Source organism: Aphelocoma coerulescens, chromosome 17 (assembly GCF_041296385.1).
Source record: "Aphelocoma coerulescens isolate FSJ_1873_10779 chromosome 17, UR_Acoe_1.0, whole genome shotgun sequence".
In the NCBI taxonomy this organism is placed as follows: domain Eukaryota; kingdom Metazoa; phylum Chordata; class Aves; order Passeriformes; family Corvidae; genus Aphelocoma; species Aphelocoma coerulescens.
This window is the reverse complement of record NC_091030.1, coordinates 2,590,661-2,604,564: the sequence shown is the minus strand read 5'-3', so window position 1 is coordinate 2,604,564 and position 13,904 is coordinate 2,590,661. Positions and strand designations below refer to the sequence as shown.

Below are 13,904 nucleotides of genomic sequence, written 5' to 3'. Positions count from 1 at the left end.
GTGGCTGTGCTAGAACAGGCAGGGAGCTGGGAGAAATGTGGGGTAAAATGAGGGAAAAGGAGAAGCCAGTTTTGACTGACCTTGCACAGGGGTCTCTCCCACACCCTCAGTATATCAGGAGTGTATTGCCACCCTATTTTTTTTTTGCCCTCCTGTATTTTTGAATGTTTTTATCTTCCAGTTCAGGGTTCAAGGCAGGGTTTTGTCCTCAGTTTCCCTGTTCAGGGTTCAGTTTCCCAGGAGACCATCCATGCACGGAGCTGTCCCTGTGGGATCCACTGTTGCCATCTCCTCCCCACTGGGCTGCCCACTCTTGTCTTCAGCAGAACCCCTCCCAGTAAAGCCCAGCTACCTCTGTGTCTGTTCCATGGACAACTTCAAGACTAAACGAGTGCCAGTGCTCTTGATGCCATAATTTTTTGCCAGATCCCAGAACAGGAAAGACCTGCCTGGCACCTGCACAAGCAGCTGGGAGTTGCAGAATGGTTCCAAGCCTTCTTGCTTTGTTCCACGAGCTCAGGAGCCCTGGAGCAGTCAGGTAACAGTTCTGGCAGTGGTTTGCTGGGAGAGAGGGAGTGATGACAGAGGTGAGCATTGCAGATGTGCTGGAAACATGGTTTTCTCCAGGCTGCAGCAGGTAGGGCCTGTTCAGGTCATGTCTGGGGTGATTTAAGGATAGTTTCTACCTAAATCAAGAATATCAATGACATGTGCAAATACAAATATTTATATTTAATATAATATAATATAATATAATATAATATAATATAATATAATATAATATAATATAATATGTACTAGAAATTATAAATTATAAATATAATATATAAAATATAATTTATATTATATATAATATATAATTTATATAATATATATAATATATTATATATATTATATATATAATATAATTTGTATTATATATAAATATAAATCACTCTTTGCCTTACAGGCTTTTCTCCTTCCCAGAGGTGAGCAGCAAACATTTTCACACCTGTAGTTGACCTGAGAGTTTATTTACAAAACAACATTCCTGCGTCTCTTTGAAAAGATTTCTAATTGATTTTGCTCCTCTGAAAAATGCATTTCTTTGTGCTGGATGTATGTGTGAATTTGGAGACATGCAATGAATCCTGAGTACATATTTGTGCTGAGCTGATGGATGGTGCTCCATGACTTGCTCTCTCTTAATTGAATGCAAGTGGAGCATGAAAGCAAGGAAGCCACCGAGGTGTGAAATGATGTGGGTTCCCACTAATGAGGAGATAATTCTGAGTGTCAGAGAAATCCCCTGCCTGGTGCCTTGTGGCTGGGATCACAGATTCCCAGTGATCTCCTCAGATTTCCAGAATCTGGCTGTTCTACAGGATATATCCACAGCTCATTCAGCCTGTGCAAAGCCAGGGCTTTCCCCTGTCCATTCCTTGGGATCTCTCATAAGAAATATATTTTAAGTTCTTTCTGCCCTAGAGTTTAGGTGAGGATGGGTGCCCCCTTTCCACTTTTTTTTGCATGTATCACAATGGATGACTCCTTCAAGCCTGTTTTTGGTTGGATATGAGGAGCCTCAGCACGTTTCTGCTGTGATTTCACAGCCTGGGTTTGGATGTGTTGGTGATATTTGGCATGAATTCCCCTCGTGGTTTGTATCAGGAGCACTCACTGGTGGGTGTAGGAAAGAGAAAGGGCATGTTTGGATACTTAGGGTTCCAATGCAATGTAAATGAGCAAAGTTCTTTGGAGGTACCCAAAGAGAACTGATTTCCATCAGCTGAGGATGTGCCAGTTCCCTGCTGGAAGCACTGGACTTGAGGATCTCAGAGGTCTTTTCCAGCCCAGTTCATTGTGTGATTCTGTGATTCCAGCTCATCTCTGTGTTTGCTGGTTTTTGCTCCGGATGTGCAGCTCAGGGTGGCTCTGTGAGAACCAGGGTGTGCTTGCTGATGCTCCCTTTGCTCCAGGCCTGGATTCAGTCTCCAAAACCAGCAGAACTCCTCTGTTTGCTTTGTTTTCAGAGCTCCTCAGTGCACACAGAGAGTGCTGGGGCAGGTGTTAGCTGTTGTTTTGGGGGTTATTATCAGGAAATGTTAACTCTCAGTTTACCTCTGTTTAGCACTTCCCATCACCACACCTGGAGAATCAATCTGTGAAACACCATTTGATCCTCCCAGCCCTGCACCTCCCCAGCTCAGTTATTTAACATCCCCCAGCCCTGGGGCTCCTGATCTGCTTTCAGTGCCCCCTCACTTGCCCAGTTCAGAAGCCACTGGGGCTCTTCATGACCTTAGCATAACCCACAGGACTTGCAGCAGTTTCACCCTGTCCTGGGCAGCACAGGATGAGGTATTTGATCAGTTCCTTACCACTCTGAAAGACCTGTCCAGTTTAAACAGAATGCAGGAAATGTTTTTGCTGGGAAATCTTCAAGAAACAGAAATTCCCAATCTCCCAGCTGGCACACAATTCCAGATTAACCTCCGTGGAAGCACTCAAGGCCAGCTCTCTTGGTCCCTGGAAGCTCTAGCTACTGCAGGTATTTTCCATGGATTCATAGCCACGTGTTCCTTTTCTGCTTCGAAATCCAGAACTTCATTTCCATACGGCTTTGGTACGGATTTCAGGCTTTGTGAGTGATGCTTTTCCTCTTGGTTGGTTCACTCTTTCTTTTGCATGGGATGAAACACTTCTGGAATGAGAGCCTTGGGCTGTGCAGCATGGACAATGCCCTGTGGAAGGTGATGCAGCATCAAATCTCTCTTTTCAAAGCACATGCAGAGAGAGGTGTTGGTGTGCCAGGTGTTGCTGAGGAATGTGGGAACAGCGAGATGCTGCAGATGCTTGTCTGGATTGTGGTCAAACACAGGAGGAGTTTGCAGCATTGGCATGGAAGTGGTGATGTCAGAGGAAAAAAAGAAAGATTGTGGCACACTGGGAGTTTACCTTTCCAAAAACTCCCACCTCTTACCCCTCTTCCATGAATTTTGTGAGGTAACAGGGCTGAGCTCAATACTGACCAAAGTACCAGGGTGTGAGTTCAGCTCTGGAGACTGAGGGCTGTGCCTGTCCATCCCTCAAAACCAAATGCCCAACACGAGGTAAAATATTTACGTAGAGACACAAAGATTATTTCACAGAGCCAGAACGGTCTCACCTCTCCATGGTTTGTTCTCTCTTGATTTTTTCTAAATAAGAAACATTATCCCTTGATGTTTACCATGACACTGATTGCTTTGCCATCTGTGTTGGATGCTGGGTGGCTGAGGTTTTTGGAGGTCCCTGACAGTGCTGTTTGGTGAGTGATTCCACAGGAGAATCCCTTGGTCCCTGGAGAGCACGAGGGGTTTGTTTGCCTTTCTGTCTCAGACGTGCATGAGAAACAAATGGCAAGAAAAGGAGCTCTGCATCTTGGAGGAGAATGAAACTGAGCCTTTTCAGAGAACTCTGAATTGCTTTTGAGATGGTTCCTGCACTGCTTATTATAACCAAGCTTATATTTAAAAGATTTAACCTTACTGTAACTTTAGTTTCACTTTCATTTTAAGGAAATGTGGTTGTTTTATTTGTTTCTGTTGCCATCAACAGATCATTTTTTTTGATACAACCAGTTCCCTTTCTGTTTCTCTTTCCCAGATAACAGTCCTATTCTGACAGAATTAATATTTTACCTCAATGAATCTCCTTTCTGTTCCTGATAAGGGAAGACAGCTCTGAATTACTGAATTTCTTTTATTGTTGAACATCAGCGTTATGTCATAACCAATCTCTTTCCTTCTAACAGGATGGGAAAAGCTCAACAAAACTCATGTTCCTGAATAGTAGCAATTTACTGATTTGTTAATGAATTTTACTGAAGATCATTATGATCTATGAGTGCTCAACCTCTGAAAATCCAGCCCCAGCTGCCTGTCAAGGCTTTGAGCAGTCATGCAATAATCACTCTGGTTTTACAGGGAGAAAGTTTATATGAGTGATGCTGCTGAGCCCAAATTTCATTTATTCCAGGGCCCCCTTAACTTCTGTATTCAAATATGCATAAATTGACAAATCAGATCCCTTTCCCTTCATGCAACATCTCTTCTGAATTCTCAGTCATGCAGAATGGGATTATTCAGAGGCACTCTGTTCTTACTGTAACACTTGTGTGTCAGAATTCAAATAAATCAGAAGGGTGCTAGAAACTCATCAGAGGCTGCAGGTCAGTGACAGAGCACACAGGAGTTTCCAGGTAGAAAAATCAGGCAGTGCTCTCTCATTTTCCCATGTGACTGTTAATGAGAAATCAGTTGTATCGCTTTTGTAACAAGGAACTTTCCTTTCTTGCTGAGCAAATGACCTCAACTTTCAGATTTAACAGCATCAGAGCTACCTCTGATGGCTCCCAGCGTCCTCGGCCACCCCTGTGGGGCGTTTGTGAGAATGTTCATTTCTCTGAATGAACATTTTGATTTTAGATGAATATCAGTAACTCTGGAAGTCCTGTCTCCACCCACAGGAAGGTTTTGTGGGCAGAATAATGGGCTAAAGAAAGACAAATCCATTAAAGACATGCAGACATGGAGGCATTTTCCTCTTCTTTATTGTTTTGTATTAGAAATAGTTTGGAAGTAGGAGCAGTGGATGCAGTTAAAAGCATAAATATCTGAATCCCAACTAATCTAAATTGTGTCCTTCCTACCCGTACAACACAGGTACTTCAGAATGGCAAACACTGAGTAAAGTTGTTATGGTAATACCTACTCATCTCATAGGGAGTTGTAATTAATGTTGACAAAGCACTCACAGCTGTAAGGTTCTCTATGAGCTGCTTTCTATTAGCAGCCTCTAAATATTTATTAATTATTACAGTCCTTTTCTCACTGGTCTGTTTTGCCATGTCTCCAAAGAGACTTTGTTGTAGTTATCTGTGGCAGCTGAGGATATAAATGTGTGTGGGGGCATCTCTGTGGCCCTGATTATATGGGAAATTCATTAACACAGAACCTCATTAAATAATCTGACCTCAGCACCGCTCTGTAACCCGAGTAATGGATTGACTCTCTGTCCTTATCCAGAGGAGGAACCTGAGCTGGGAGGATTATCAGTATCAAAGACTGGCTGGGATGGTTTCCAGCTCACCTGGACAGCAGCCGACGGGGCCTATGAGAACTTTATCATTCAGGTGCAGGAGTCTGGCAACCCCGAAGAAACCCGGAATGTCACAGTCCCGGGGGCACTGAGCTCTGTGAATGTCACCGGCCTCAAGGCCAACACTCCTTATAACATCACCCTTCAGGGGGTCACTCGGGGCTACAGGACCAAGCCCCTTTCTCTTGAGACCACCACAGGTATCTTTCCTCCAGCCCCACGTTCTTTCCCGACAGGGATGTGAGCAGAGCTCTTCCTAGTGCTGGGCAAATCCTGCTCTCTGGGTCAGCCTTGCGTGGGGTGCCCTGAGCTCATGAAAGCTTGGCTGGACATCTCTGGCGTGGAATTCCCTCCTAGCCAGGCTTTCCAGCCAGAGCCTCAGTGTCCTGGCGCAGCCCTTCCCTCTTTTAGGAATGCTTTTCCCTCTCATCTCAGAACAGCTTTTTTTTTGTTCCCTTTCCTCACTCACCTGGCTGACACTAACAGCAAACCCAGCTGGCTGTTGTACCTGCTTGGGAAAGGCCAGTTTGCCTGGTAAAACTATAAAAAACTTTTCTCTGCTAGCCCAGATATTCAATGCCTGAGAGTGTGTTCAGTTCTTACCCTCCAGAAGCTGCCCCTGAAATTCTGCAGTAGCTTCTGTGTGAATTCAGAGTCAGCGTGGTAAAAGCTGTGTGTATCTGACTCAGGGCAAGGACAAACACCTTCTACATGTTCTCATATAGGAAAGGACACAAATTAATTCCTAATAAGACTAATAAAATGCATTAAGCCATCTAAGATCATTAAACAGTCTGATTGGCCTGAAAAAGTTAATGCAAAAGATCAAATTCTGCAGAACTGCCCTGGCATTAAACTGGCCTGAAAGGAGGAAGGTGAGCTCTGCATTATCAGGAGCTTGTGTGAAATTTCATCAAGAGCCCTGAAAATAATTTTCTGGCTGATCATGTGAAAAGCAACAGTTTTAAATCAGAGCTTATCACACGCTTTGACCATGAGAGATAAATGTATATTTACATCTCTGCTGTGTGGTTCTCTGGTCCTCCCAGGTGTTGTGATCACTGGTAATGAACAGAGAGTGAATTAATTGGCATTAAAGGGGCACCAGTGGCCTTTCCTTCAGATAATTTCTTGTCTACAAGTTCTGCTACCTCTGGGCTTCCCTGCAGCCCTTTGCAACCTCCTGCCACTGTGAGATAGTCAGAGCTGGCTCTGCCCAGATTCCCCCAAGCAAATATTACCCAGCACAGAAGGGGATGAAAGCACCTGGAAGAACTAATCAGAATTAAACCATGAAGTGCAGCAGAGCTTGCTTGTTTCTGTAGTGCTTTAAGCAGCCTGACTCGGGCAGGAATGTGTCCATGCTGTGTCCCAGTAAAAGTGCTGAGCTTTGAGAGTCCTCACTGGGAGCTGGGAGCAGATGCCCACAGAAAACAGAGCAATGTGCTGGACAAAGGAGACAAAGCAGGAAACACATCACGGGTGTCCTGCCTAAATATACAATGTGCTGCCTTCCTCTCACCCTCATGAAAACAGCAGAAAATGCCCTGCTGAGGTTTTCCCTTCCCTTTCTGGGTTAGGCTCAGCACCCGGCTTTTCAAAATCTTCCCTTCTGGGGACTCCCAATTGTTAGAAATATCTGAACCTTCCTGTTAACGCTACGGGGGTGTCTGAAGAGAGGAAGAAACCCCAAGGCATCTCTCCCTGTTTTGCATTTTGGCCCCAGCTTCAAAATTACAAGCCAGCTTTCATAGACTTAAGCTGAAAGGGAAAGTGGAAGAGTAAACAAAACACCAGATTTTGCTTTGGATAAAGTAACAGCTTTGGTTTTAGCCTCTCCTAAAACTGGGAGCTCTCTTTTCCAAATGCCCCAGGGGCATTCAAGAAAGTCCTTTTGCATCTGCTTTCATGCTCAGAGCTCAAAGACATGGCTGCTCCTGCAGAGAAAGGGAAATAGCCATCGTTTTAAAGCTTATTTTAATTTTTTTTTTCTTATTTAACAATTTGCGACGCTTTCAATTTGATTTCCTCCCCTTAGTACCTGTCTGCTTGTAGCAAGCTTTTACTCACACCCTCTTCCCCAGCTCGGAGTGCTGCCAGCATGGCAGAGAGGAGCCTTTGAGAGCAGGAGGAGGTGCAGGAGGGCTCTTCTGACCGGTGTTGTTTCCCTCCCCAGGAGAGCAGCCCGGCGTCGCTGAGCTAATGGTTTCCGACATTACTCCCGAAAGCTTCAACCTCTCCTGGACAGCCTCCAACGGGGACTTTGACGTCTTTACCATTGAAATTATTGATTCTAACAGGTTGCTGGAGCCGATGGAGTTCAATGTCTCAGGCAACTCAAGGACTGCTCATATCTCAGGGCTTTCTCCCAGCACTGATTTCATTGTCTACCTCTCCGGGATCTCTCGCGGGTTCCGCACACAGGCAATCAGTGCCGCAGCTACCACAGGTACACAAAGCCTACCTCAGTGCTAACTCTGCTTTTTTAAACTCTTCCTTACAGGTTGAGCCCCTTTCCCTGCCCTCAGCTACCCCACCAGCCCACCCATTTCCTAATCCTCTCCCTCTATGCCTTCCAAGGAAGAGCAGCCGGGGACATTGTGAGCTGTGAATGTTGAGCCGCCATCCCATCCAGCAAAGTCAGGCACTCACATCATGCTGCAATTTCATTCACACAATGAGTTCAAACATTAAGGTTGGGGCAGCCTCTGAGGCAGATGAAAAGCAAAGCAAATTTCCCAAGAACCAAGCGGGAGGTGATTCCTGATGTTCACCTTCCAACCTGTGTTTGCATCTGTCACACAGCACAGAGCAGACAGTTCCTCTCAGATAAGCTGATTTTTAGACACAGATTCACCCTGATTCTCCCAAAAGATGTCAGGCACGTTTCAGTCTGTGCCAGCACAATCTTGCAGGGCACATTCACTGCTTAAATTCAGCTTCAGTGTTCAGGTTATGTTGGGTGAGAGACTGAAAAAGTCCATTTGAGTTGATGTCAGAGAATGGAACAGGCAAGCATTGGCACATTGCACATCTCAAGGTTTTACAGCTGACAGTTTTCCCAGAAAAGACAGGGAAGCCAAATGTTCAGGATGAGAGTGGAAAGTGAGGACTGGACTACAGAAAGAGAGCATTGTTGTTCTAGGCAGATAATGGCTCATGTTGTGATCATTTAACACCTCCTCCAAATTCTGCCCCTCTAGGAAAAGTTGCCATACTGATTTGTCAGAGGAATGGAGTAACGTGGTCAGTGAAAGCAAAATAACAAATCTGAGCTAGCAGATAATATAATTTCAGTTTCCAGCAGCAGCAGGCTGTGAATATCCTCATTTCATGAGGGGTGGCAGGGTCAGGGTGACTGCAGGGGTATGGGAAACACAAGGAAACACAAGGCTGGGTGACCTGTGGGACCTGTGGTCATGTAAACTCGAACTTTTCTATTAATTTATTTTACTGCTTTGGCTTTTAATAATGTGATACATTTCCATTTGTTTTTCTTCCCGTAGTAGAGGAACCTCTCCTTAGCAAACTCAGTGTATCAAACGCTACCTCAGCCAGCCTGTCGCTCACCTGGGAGGCACAGGACAAGGCCTTTGACCATTTTATTCTGGAAGTCAGGAACTCTGACTTCCCCTTGGACTCCCTGGTGCTCACAGTGCCGGGGGACTCCCGGCACTCTGTAGTGACCAACCTCAAAGCTGCCACTAATTACACAGTCCAGCTCCATGGGGTAATTGATGGGCAAGGTGGGCAGACCTTGACAGCCATGGCAACCACAGGTATTTCAGCATTTCACCTTCCAGGTTTGCTTTTTATTCTCCTTTCTCTTGCTGTCCACCCAACTGCTCTGAAACATGGCTCCAACTCATCGTTGTTCCTTCAGGGAATTATAGGGGGATCACTGTGAGGGGAGGCTGGAATGCACTGAGAGGGCTTGGAAAAAGATCTGAGGCGATGGAAAAGGCTGAAAAAGTACCCCCAGCATTAAGAGAGCTGGTAGTAAACCATGATTGGTTTCCTTATATATACACACCTGCCTGCAATTCAGTGTATATATAATTGCCTTGCTCCCCATGGTTGATGTGTTTCACCCAGCATCTTTGCACTTGGTCTTGAACGAAGTTGTTCATCCTGCCCTCACTTGCTTTGCTGGGGGTGGGAGGCCTTCATGTGGTTCTCAGCCTGGAGAGGCACCTGCATGTCAGTTTTGTCCTCCTTAAACCCAAATGTCTCCCAAGGCATTTGCATCTCTGGTGGGAGTTCGGTGCAGCATGTGAAATGACCAACCCGAATTGCATGGAGTGGTCTGGCCACCACCTGCTGGTTCTGATATTTTCTCTGCCCAGGATTTTTATGTTCTCAGCACAGAGCAGGGCTCAAAAAGCAAATTCCCCCTTTCTTGGTGGTCAGCCCACCACTCTGTCCCTTGCATTGCTCCCTTTGAGTCTCCGTGACCTGTCTTGTTTCCCTGGGCGTCAGAGCTTTTCCCGTGCTGGCGGTGATTCCAGGATGGCAGGAGATCACTAAGACTTGCCTGAAGATATGATTCCAGCTCATTTTGCATGCAGCATTCCTGGCAGTCAGGCTGTCATGATGGGAATGTGCCTGACGGGATGCAGGTGTCATGAGAAGGAATGTGGCCATGCCAGGATGAGGTTGGAAAGGCTCCCTTTGCCCTCTCTGAGCTGCATGTGGGGCTGAGGGCTCCATTTTCCTGGGTTTTCCACCCAAACCTGTTTGCTTTGTGGATATTTTCTCATCTCCTTGCCTGTCTTCAGGAGCACTATGGTGGCACCTTCCCTGCTGGCCATGAAGGCATCTATGGTCACTGGTTGATAGCATGACATCTGTGACCTCTGTGTCCTTAATCGGGGCCACTTCCATTCGCCTCTTCCCAGACAGTTCCAGAGAAGGAGCTGGATTACTTTTTAAAAGTCTTGGAATGAGGGACAGGAGTAAAAGTTGGACCATCTTGCAGCAGTTCTTGTTTTAGCAAAGGACAAGATTTCTCTCTTTCACCTCTCTCTCTGCCGGTGGGATGCCTCTCTCTGGCTTTTCTCCCAGCATGGATCACTATTCCATCGTTATTTTTCTGTGTCTCACTGGCTGCATTTCCCAAGGTGCTCTTGGTTCCTACTCAATTGGCATCATAAAAAATAGAAAATCAGCCCAGAGAGCGAACACAGGATTCTCTGCCCCTCTGACTGTTGGGTCGTGTTTGTTCTCTCTCTGGGCTTTAATGAAACTTTAATGATTTTTGTGCTAAGTGGAGGAGGTTTAAAAGAGAATGGGTAAGGAGCTCTCCCTCTCCTGGAGGACAATCTTCTCTCCTGGCAGGGCAGAGACATGAATTTGAATTTCCTCCAGCAGAAAAGTCTTTGCTTCTTAAGGAGATGCCCTGACCACTGAACAGTCAGGGAGGAGAGCAAGAGCAGCGTTGTGGGGTTTATTGTTTATTAGACATTTTCGGATTGTGCCTAACCAGAGGATGAGGAACACCTTCTCTGTGGAGTCCAGGGAGGTTTTGGCCTGAGATTAGTGCTGAGATAATCACTGTTAGGCCTGAAATCCCTCATAAACCTCAAGGTCCAAAAATAGAAGTATCTCCAGCTCCAGGCAGCAGAAACACCAAACAGAACCTGAACTGTGATTTCAAGGATTCCTGCCTGAATCCTCCTTTCTCTATTTTGGAATTGCTGTGGGTCTGTATTCCCATCAAACTCCCAGTGTGGAATTCCTGCAATTTGTATGTGTATGCTGTTGGTGCTTCTGTAAACCAGGCCCACATTTCATTAGGCAAATTGAGTTTATTTAAGAAAATTTAATGACGAAATAAAAATTAAAAGTCAGCACTAATTTCAGTGGCTTCTTTCCAAAACCTGAGAAAATTGCTCTTGAAATGCTGCTTTTTAAAGATTATTTCATTTCATTTTTTTTTAATTCAACCACAGCAAAACAAGGTTAAAACATTATTTTTGAGCACCTGCAACGCCCCTGTGCTGATTCCCCCACCTCCCTGGAGTAAAGCTGCCTGTTCACCTGTGTTCCTTTCTCCCTCAGAGGCTGAGCCACAGCTGGGCACGCTCACCCTCACAAACGTTACCCCCGACAGCTTCAACCTGTCCTGGACCACCCGAGATGGGCCCTTTGCCACGTTTGTTATCAAAATCCGAGATTCCCTGGCGGCACAGGAAGCCCAGGAGCTCACGGTGCCAGGGGGCACCCGCAGCGCCCACATCTCAGGCCTCACAGATCACACTGCCTATGACATTCACATTCAGGGGACCACCAGGACAGGTGTCCACACAGAGCCCCTCACTGCTTTTGTCACCACAGGTACCTGCTTGAAGCTTTGGAGTCCCTTTCTTGGCTCAGGGGAACGTGCATCCCAAAAAGCACAGAGTCTCTTGCCTGCAGCAATGGGTTTGTTTGGAAACCTGGTGCAAGGAGGGGTCAGAACAGGAATGTTGACCTTAAAAAAACTCCTAGGAGCAGGATTAGTTTAAAGGGAGCTAAAAGGCCAGGCTGGATGGGGCTCTGAGCAAGCTGGGATAGTGGAAGGTGTCCCTGCCCATGGCAGGGTTGGAACTGGATGAGCTTTAAGGTCCCTTCCAACCCAGATTATTCTGTGATTCCATGATTCTGTGATTCCATGATTCTGTGATTCCATGATTCTCTGATTAAGACCCCTCTGGAGCTTTTCTCCCATGTCTGATAATCTTTTTTAACTGCTGAAGTTTGAGGGAGAAATTTGCCTGCTGCTCAGCAGTTGCATCAGACAGGACTGGCATGTGGAACACCTCCTGTCCCGTGATGTTCCCTTCCAGAGACCAACCCAAAATGCGAGTCTTGGGGATTGCTTGATCAGAAGTAAGAAAGATGCAAAGATATCTCTAAAATGAGTCAATTTGAGCTGAATCTCTGGCACTCAAATGTGTAAATATTAATACATAAGGACTTCCAAACACTTCAGGAGGGAATTTTTATGCCAAGTTCTAACAAAATCCATTTCAGCCTTTGTGAAGTGTCAAAAGCAAACCCAAAACCCTTTTCAGGAGAAGGTTCTGCCTTTCACAAACTGGTGTTTTCTGAAGTGAGTGGAATTTGAGTGGTTGGAAGATTGGATGAATCAGCTCCTGAGCCAACAGAGCAAGGCTGGACAAATAATGTGGAGAAATACAAATCCCAATCCTGGGATCCAGGATCAAGGCCAGGGCTTAGCAGAGCCACCTGATCTTCCTATTTGACTTATTGGATTTTGAATGAGCAAAATACACTGAGAATCTTGTGAAACTTTGGGTTTTGTTTTTTTTTTTTCTCCTGAGACTCGGTGGGTAAATTTTAAGAGTTTTCCACATCTTTTCACTTTGGCAAATGTCACACTGATGTGAAAAAAGGACCCCTCCATGGAATTTCTTTAAGTTGTCAACAGAGCACAGCAGCAGCTGATTTGCACTGGCTGTGACCCTGAGTGATTAATGTTCCTGTCCTGGCACCTCTGACCCCACCAGCTCTGAAAATTAAAGCTGGAGATAATCATGTGAAATAGGTAAAAAAGCAAAATACAGGAGTTGTGAATGCCCAAATTGAGGCTTGGCCCTAAAGCACTGATGGTGGAGAGAAGTAAAAAGAAGGGAAATCTTTCTGTGTGTCTAAAGCAGTTTTGGTTATAACTTTCTTAAGAGTGCATGGGTAGCAGGAGAAATGTGCTTACACAGTAAGCCTGGGAGGAGCTTCGATGGAGTTTGGGAGAGGAGGTGCTGAGACATCCTTGAGGAAAATTCAATATTGAGCTCCACTGAAAATCCTCATGTGGTCCTGGCTGCGCCCTTCTATTAAATCCATGCTAGGGGGAAAAATGTGATTTTTGTTTGGTGGAATCTGTGACACTTTTTAATTTGCAATGTTTTTCGCTTCTTTGTGTGTGTGTGCGTGTGTTTTTGCACCTTCCCTTCTTTTAGAGGCCATGCCCCCACTGGAAAACCTAACAGTGTCTGATATGAACCCCTATGGGTTCACAGTGTCCTGGATGGCATCGGAGAATGCCTTTGACAACTTTCTAGTAGTCGTGGTGGATTCTGGCAAGCTGCTGGACCCACAGGAGTTCCTCCTTTCGGGAGCGCAGAGAGAACTGAAGCTTAAAGGCCTAATTACTGGCATTGGCTATGAGGTTTTGCTTTATGGGTTTGCCAAGGGGCACCAAACAAAGCCCCTGAGCGCTGTGGCTGTTACAGGTATTTCAATGTGAGCAAATTGTTCCCTTCCACCCTTTTGTCTCTTGCTTTCCTTCTCACACGGAAGATGTTTCATGCAAACCTTGGCTTTTGCATCCTTCTCTGCATCGTGGCTCCACGTAACTCCTCGTAACTGATGGGTTCACCAGTGGAATTCTGTTCCCTTTAACTTGATCTTTCCCTGTGAGGGGTCCTGTGGAGGAGCATGTGGGGGCCTGAGGGGTGAAAGTTCCTTATGGTCTTGCAGGTACCTCTAACAAAGTCTTTAAAGAAGAATGGCTGCATGCAGAGCTCGTCCTGTTAACAGCTGGGCACATCAGCATTCTCCAACAGCATCATTCTCCAACTTTCCGGCCACCAGGACCTTCAGGAAGAGCCATGGGCTTCTTCCCATAGCCTCCTTTCTTTCCCTCTCCGTGTGGGTTCTACCCACAGTGGGATCATTGCCACCCCTAAAGTTGGCACCTCTCTCCTCAAGCCAGCTCATGTTTCCAACCACATCAGAGCTGCTGTTTCAGCAGCACTTGAACTTTCTTGGGAAATCATTGC

At 45.8% G+C, this 13,904-nt stretch overlaps 1 protein-coding gene across 4 annotated transcripts in view; it reads left to right on the top strand.

The window, feature by feature from the left end:
- Positions 1-13,904, top strand: part of TNC (tenascin C) — a 72,035-nt gene that overhangs the window by 38,539 nt on the left and 19,592 nt on the right. The window contains exons 11-16 of one of the 4 annotated variants that reach the window (XM_069031685.1): positions 2,111-2,530; positions 5,049-5,321; positions 7,298-7,570; positions 8,628-8,900; positions 11,182-11,457; positions 13,083-13,355. The exons of 2 other annotated variants lie outside the window; for them this stretch is intronic. In XM_069031685.1, the coding sequence (XP_068887786.1) occupies positions 2,111-2,530; positions 5,049-5,321; positions 7,298-7,570; positions 8,628-8,900; positions 11,182-11,457; positions 13,083-13,355 (1,788 nt within the window). The remainder of the gene's footprint in view (positions 1-2,110; positions 2,531-5,048; positions 5,322-7,297; positions 7,571-8,627; positions 8,901-11,181; positions 11,458-13,082; positions 13,356-13,904) is intronic. One more of the 4 variants, XM_069031682.1, reaches the window with a different exon arrangement.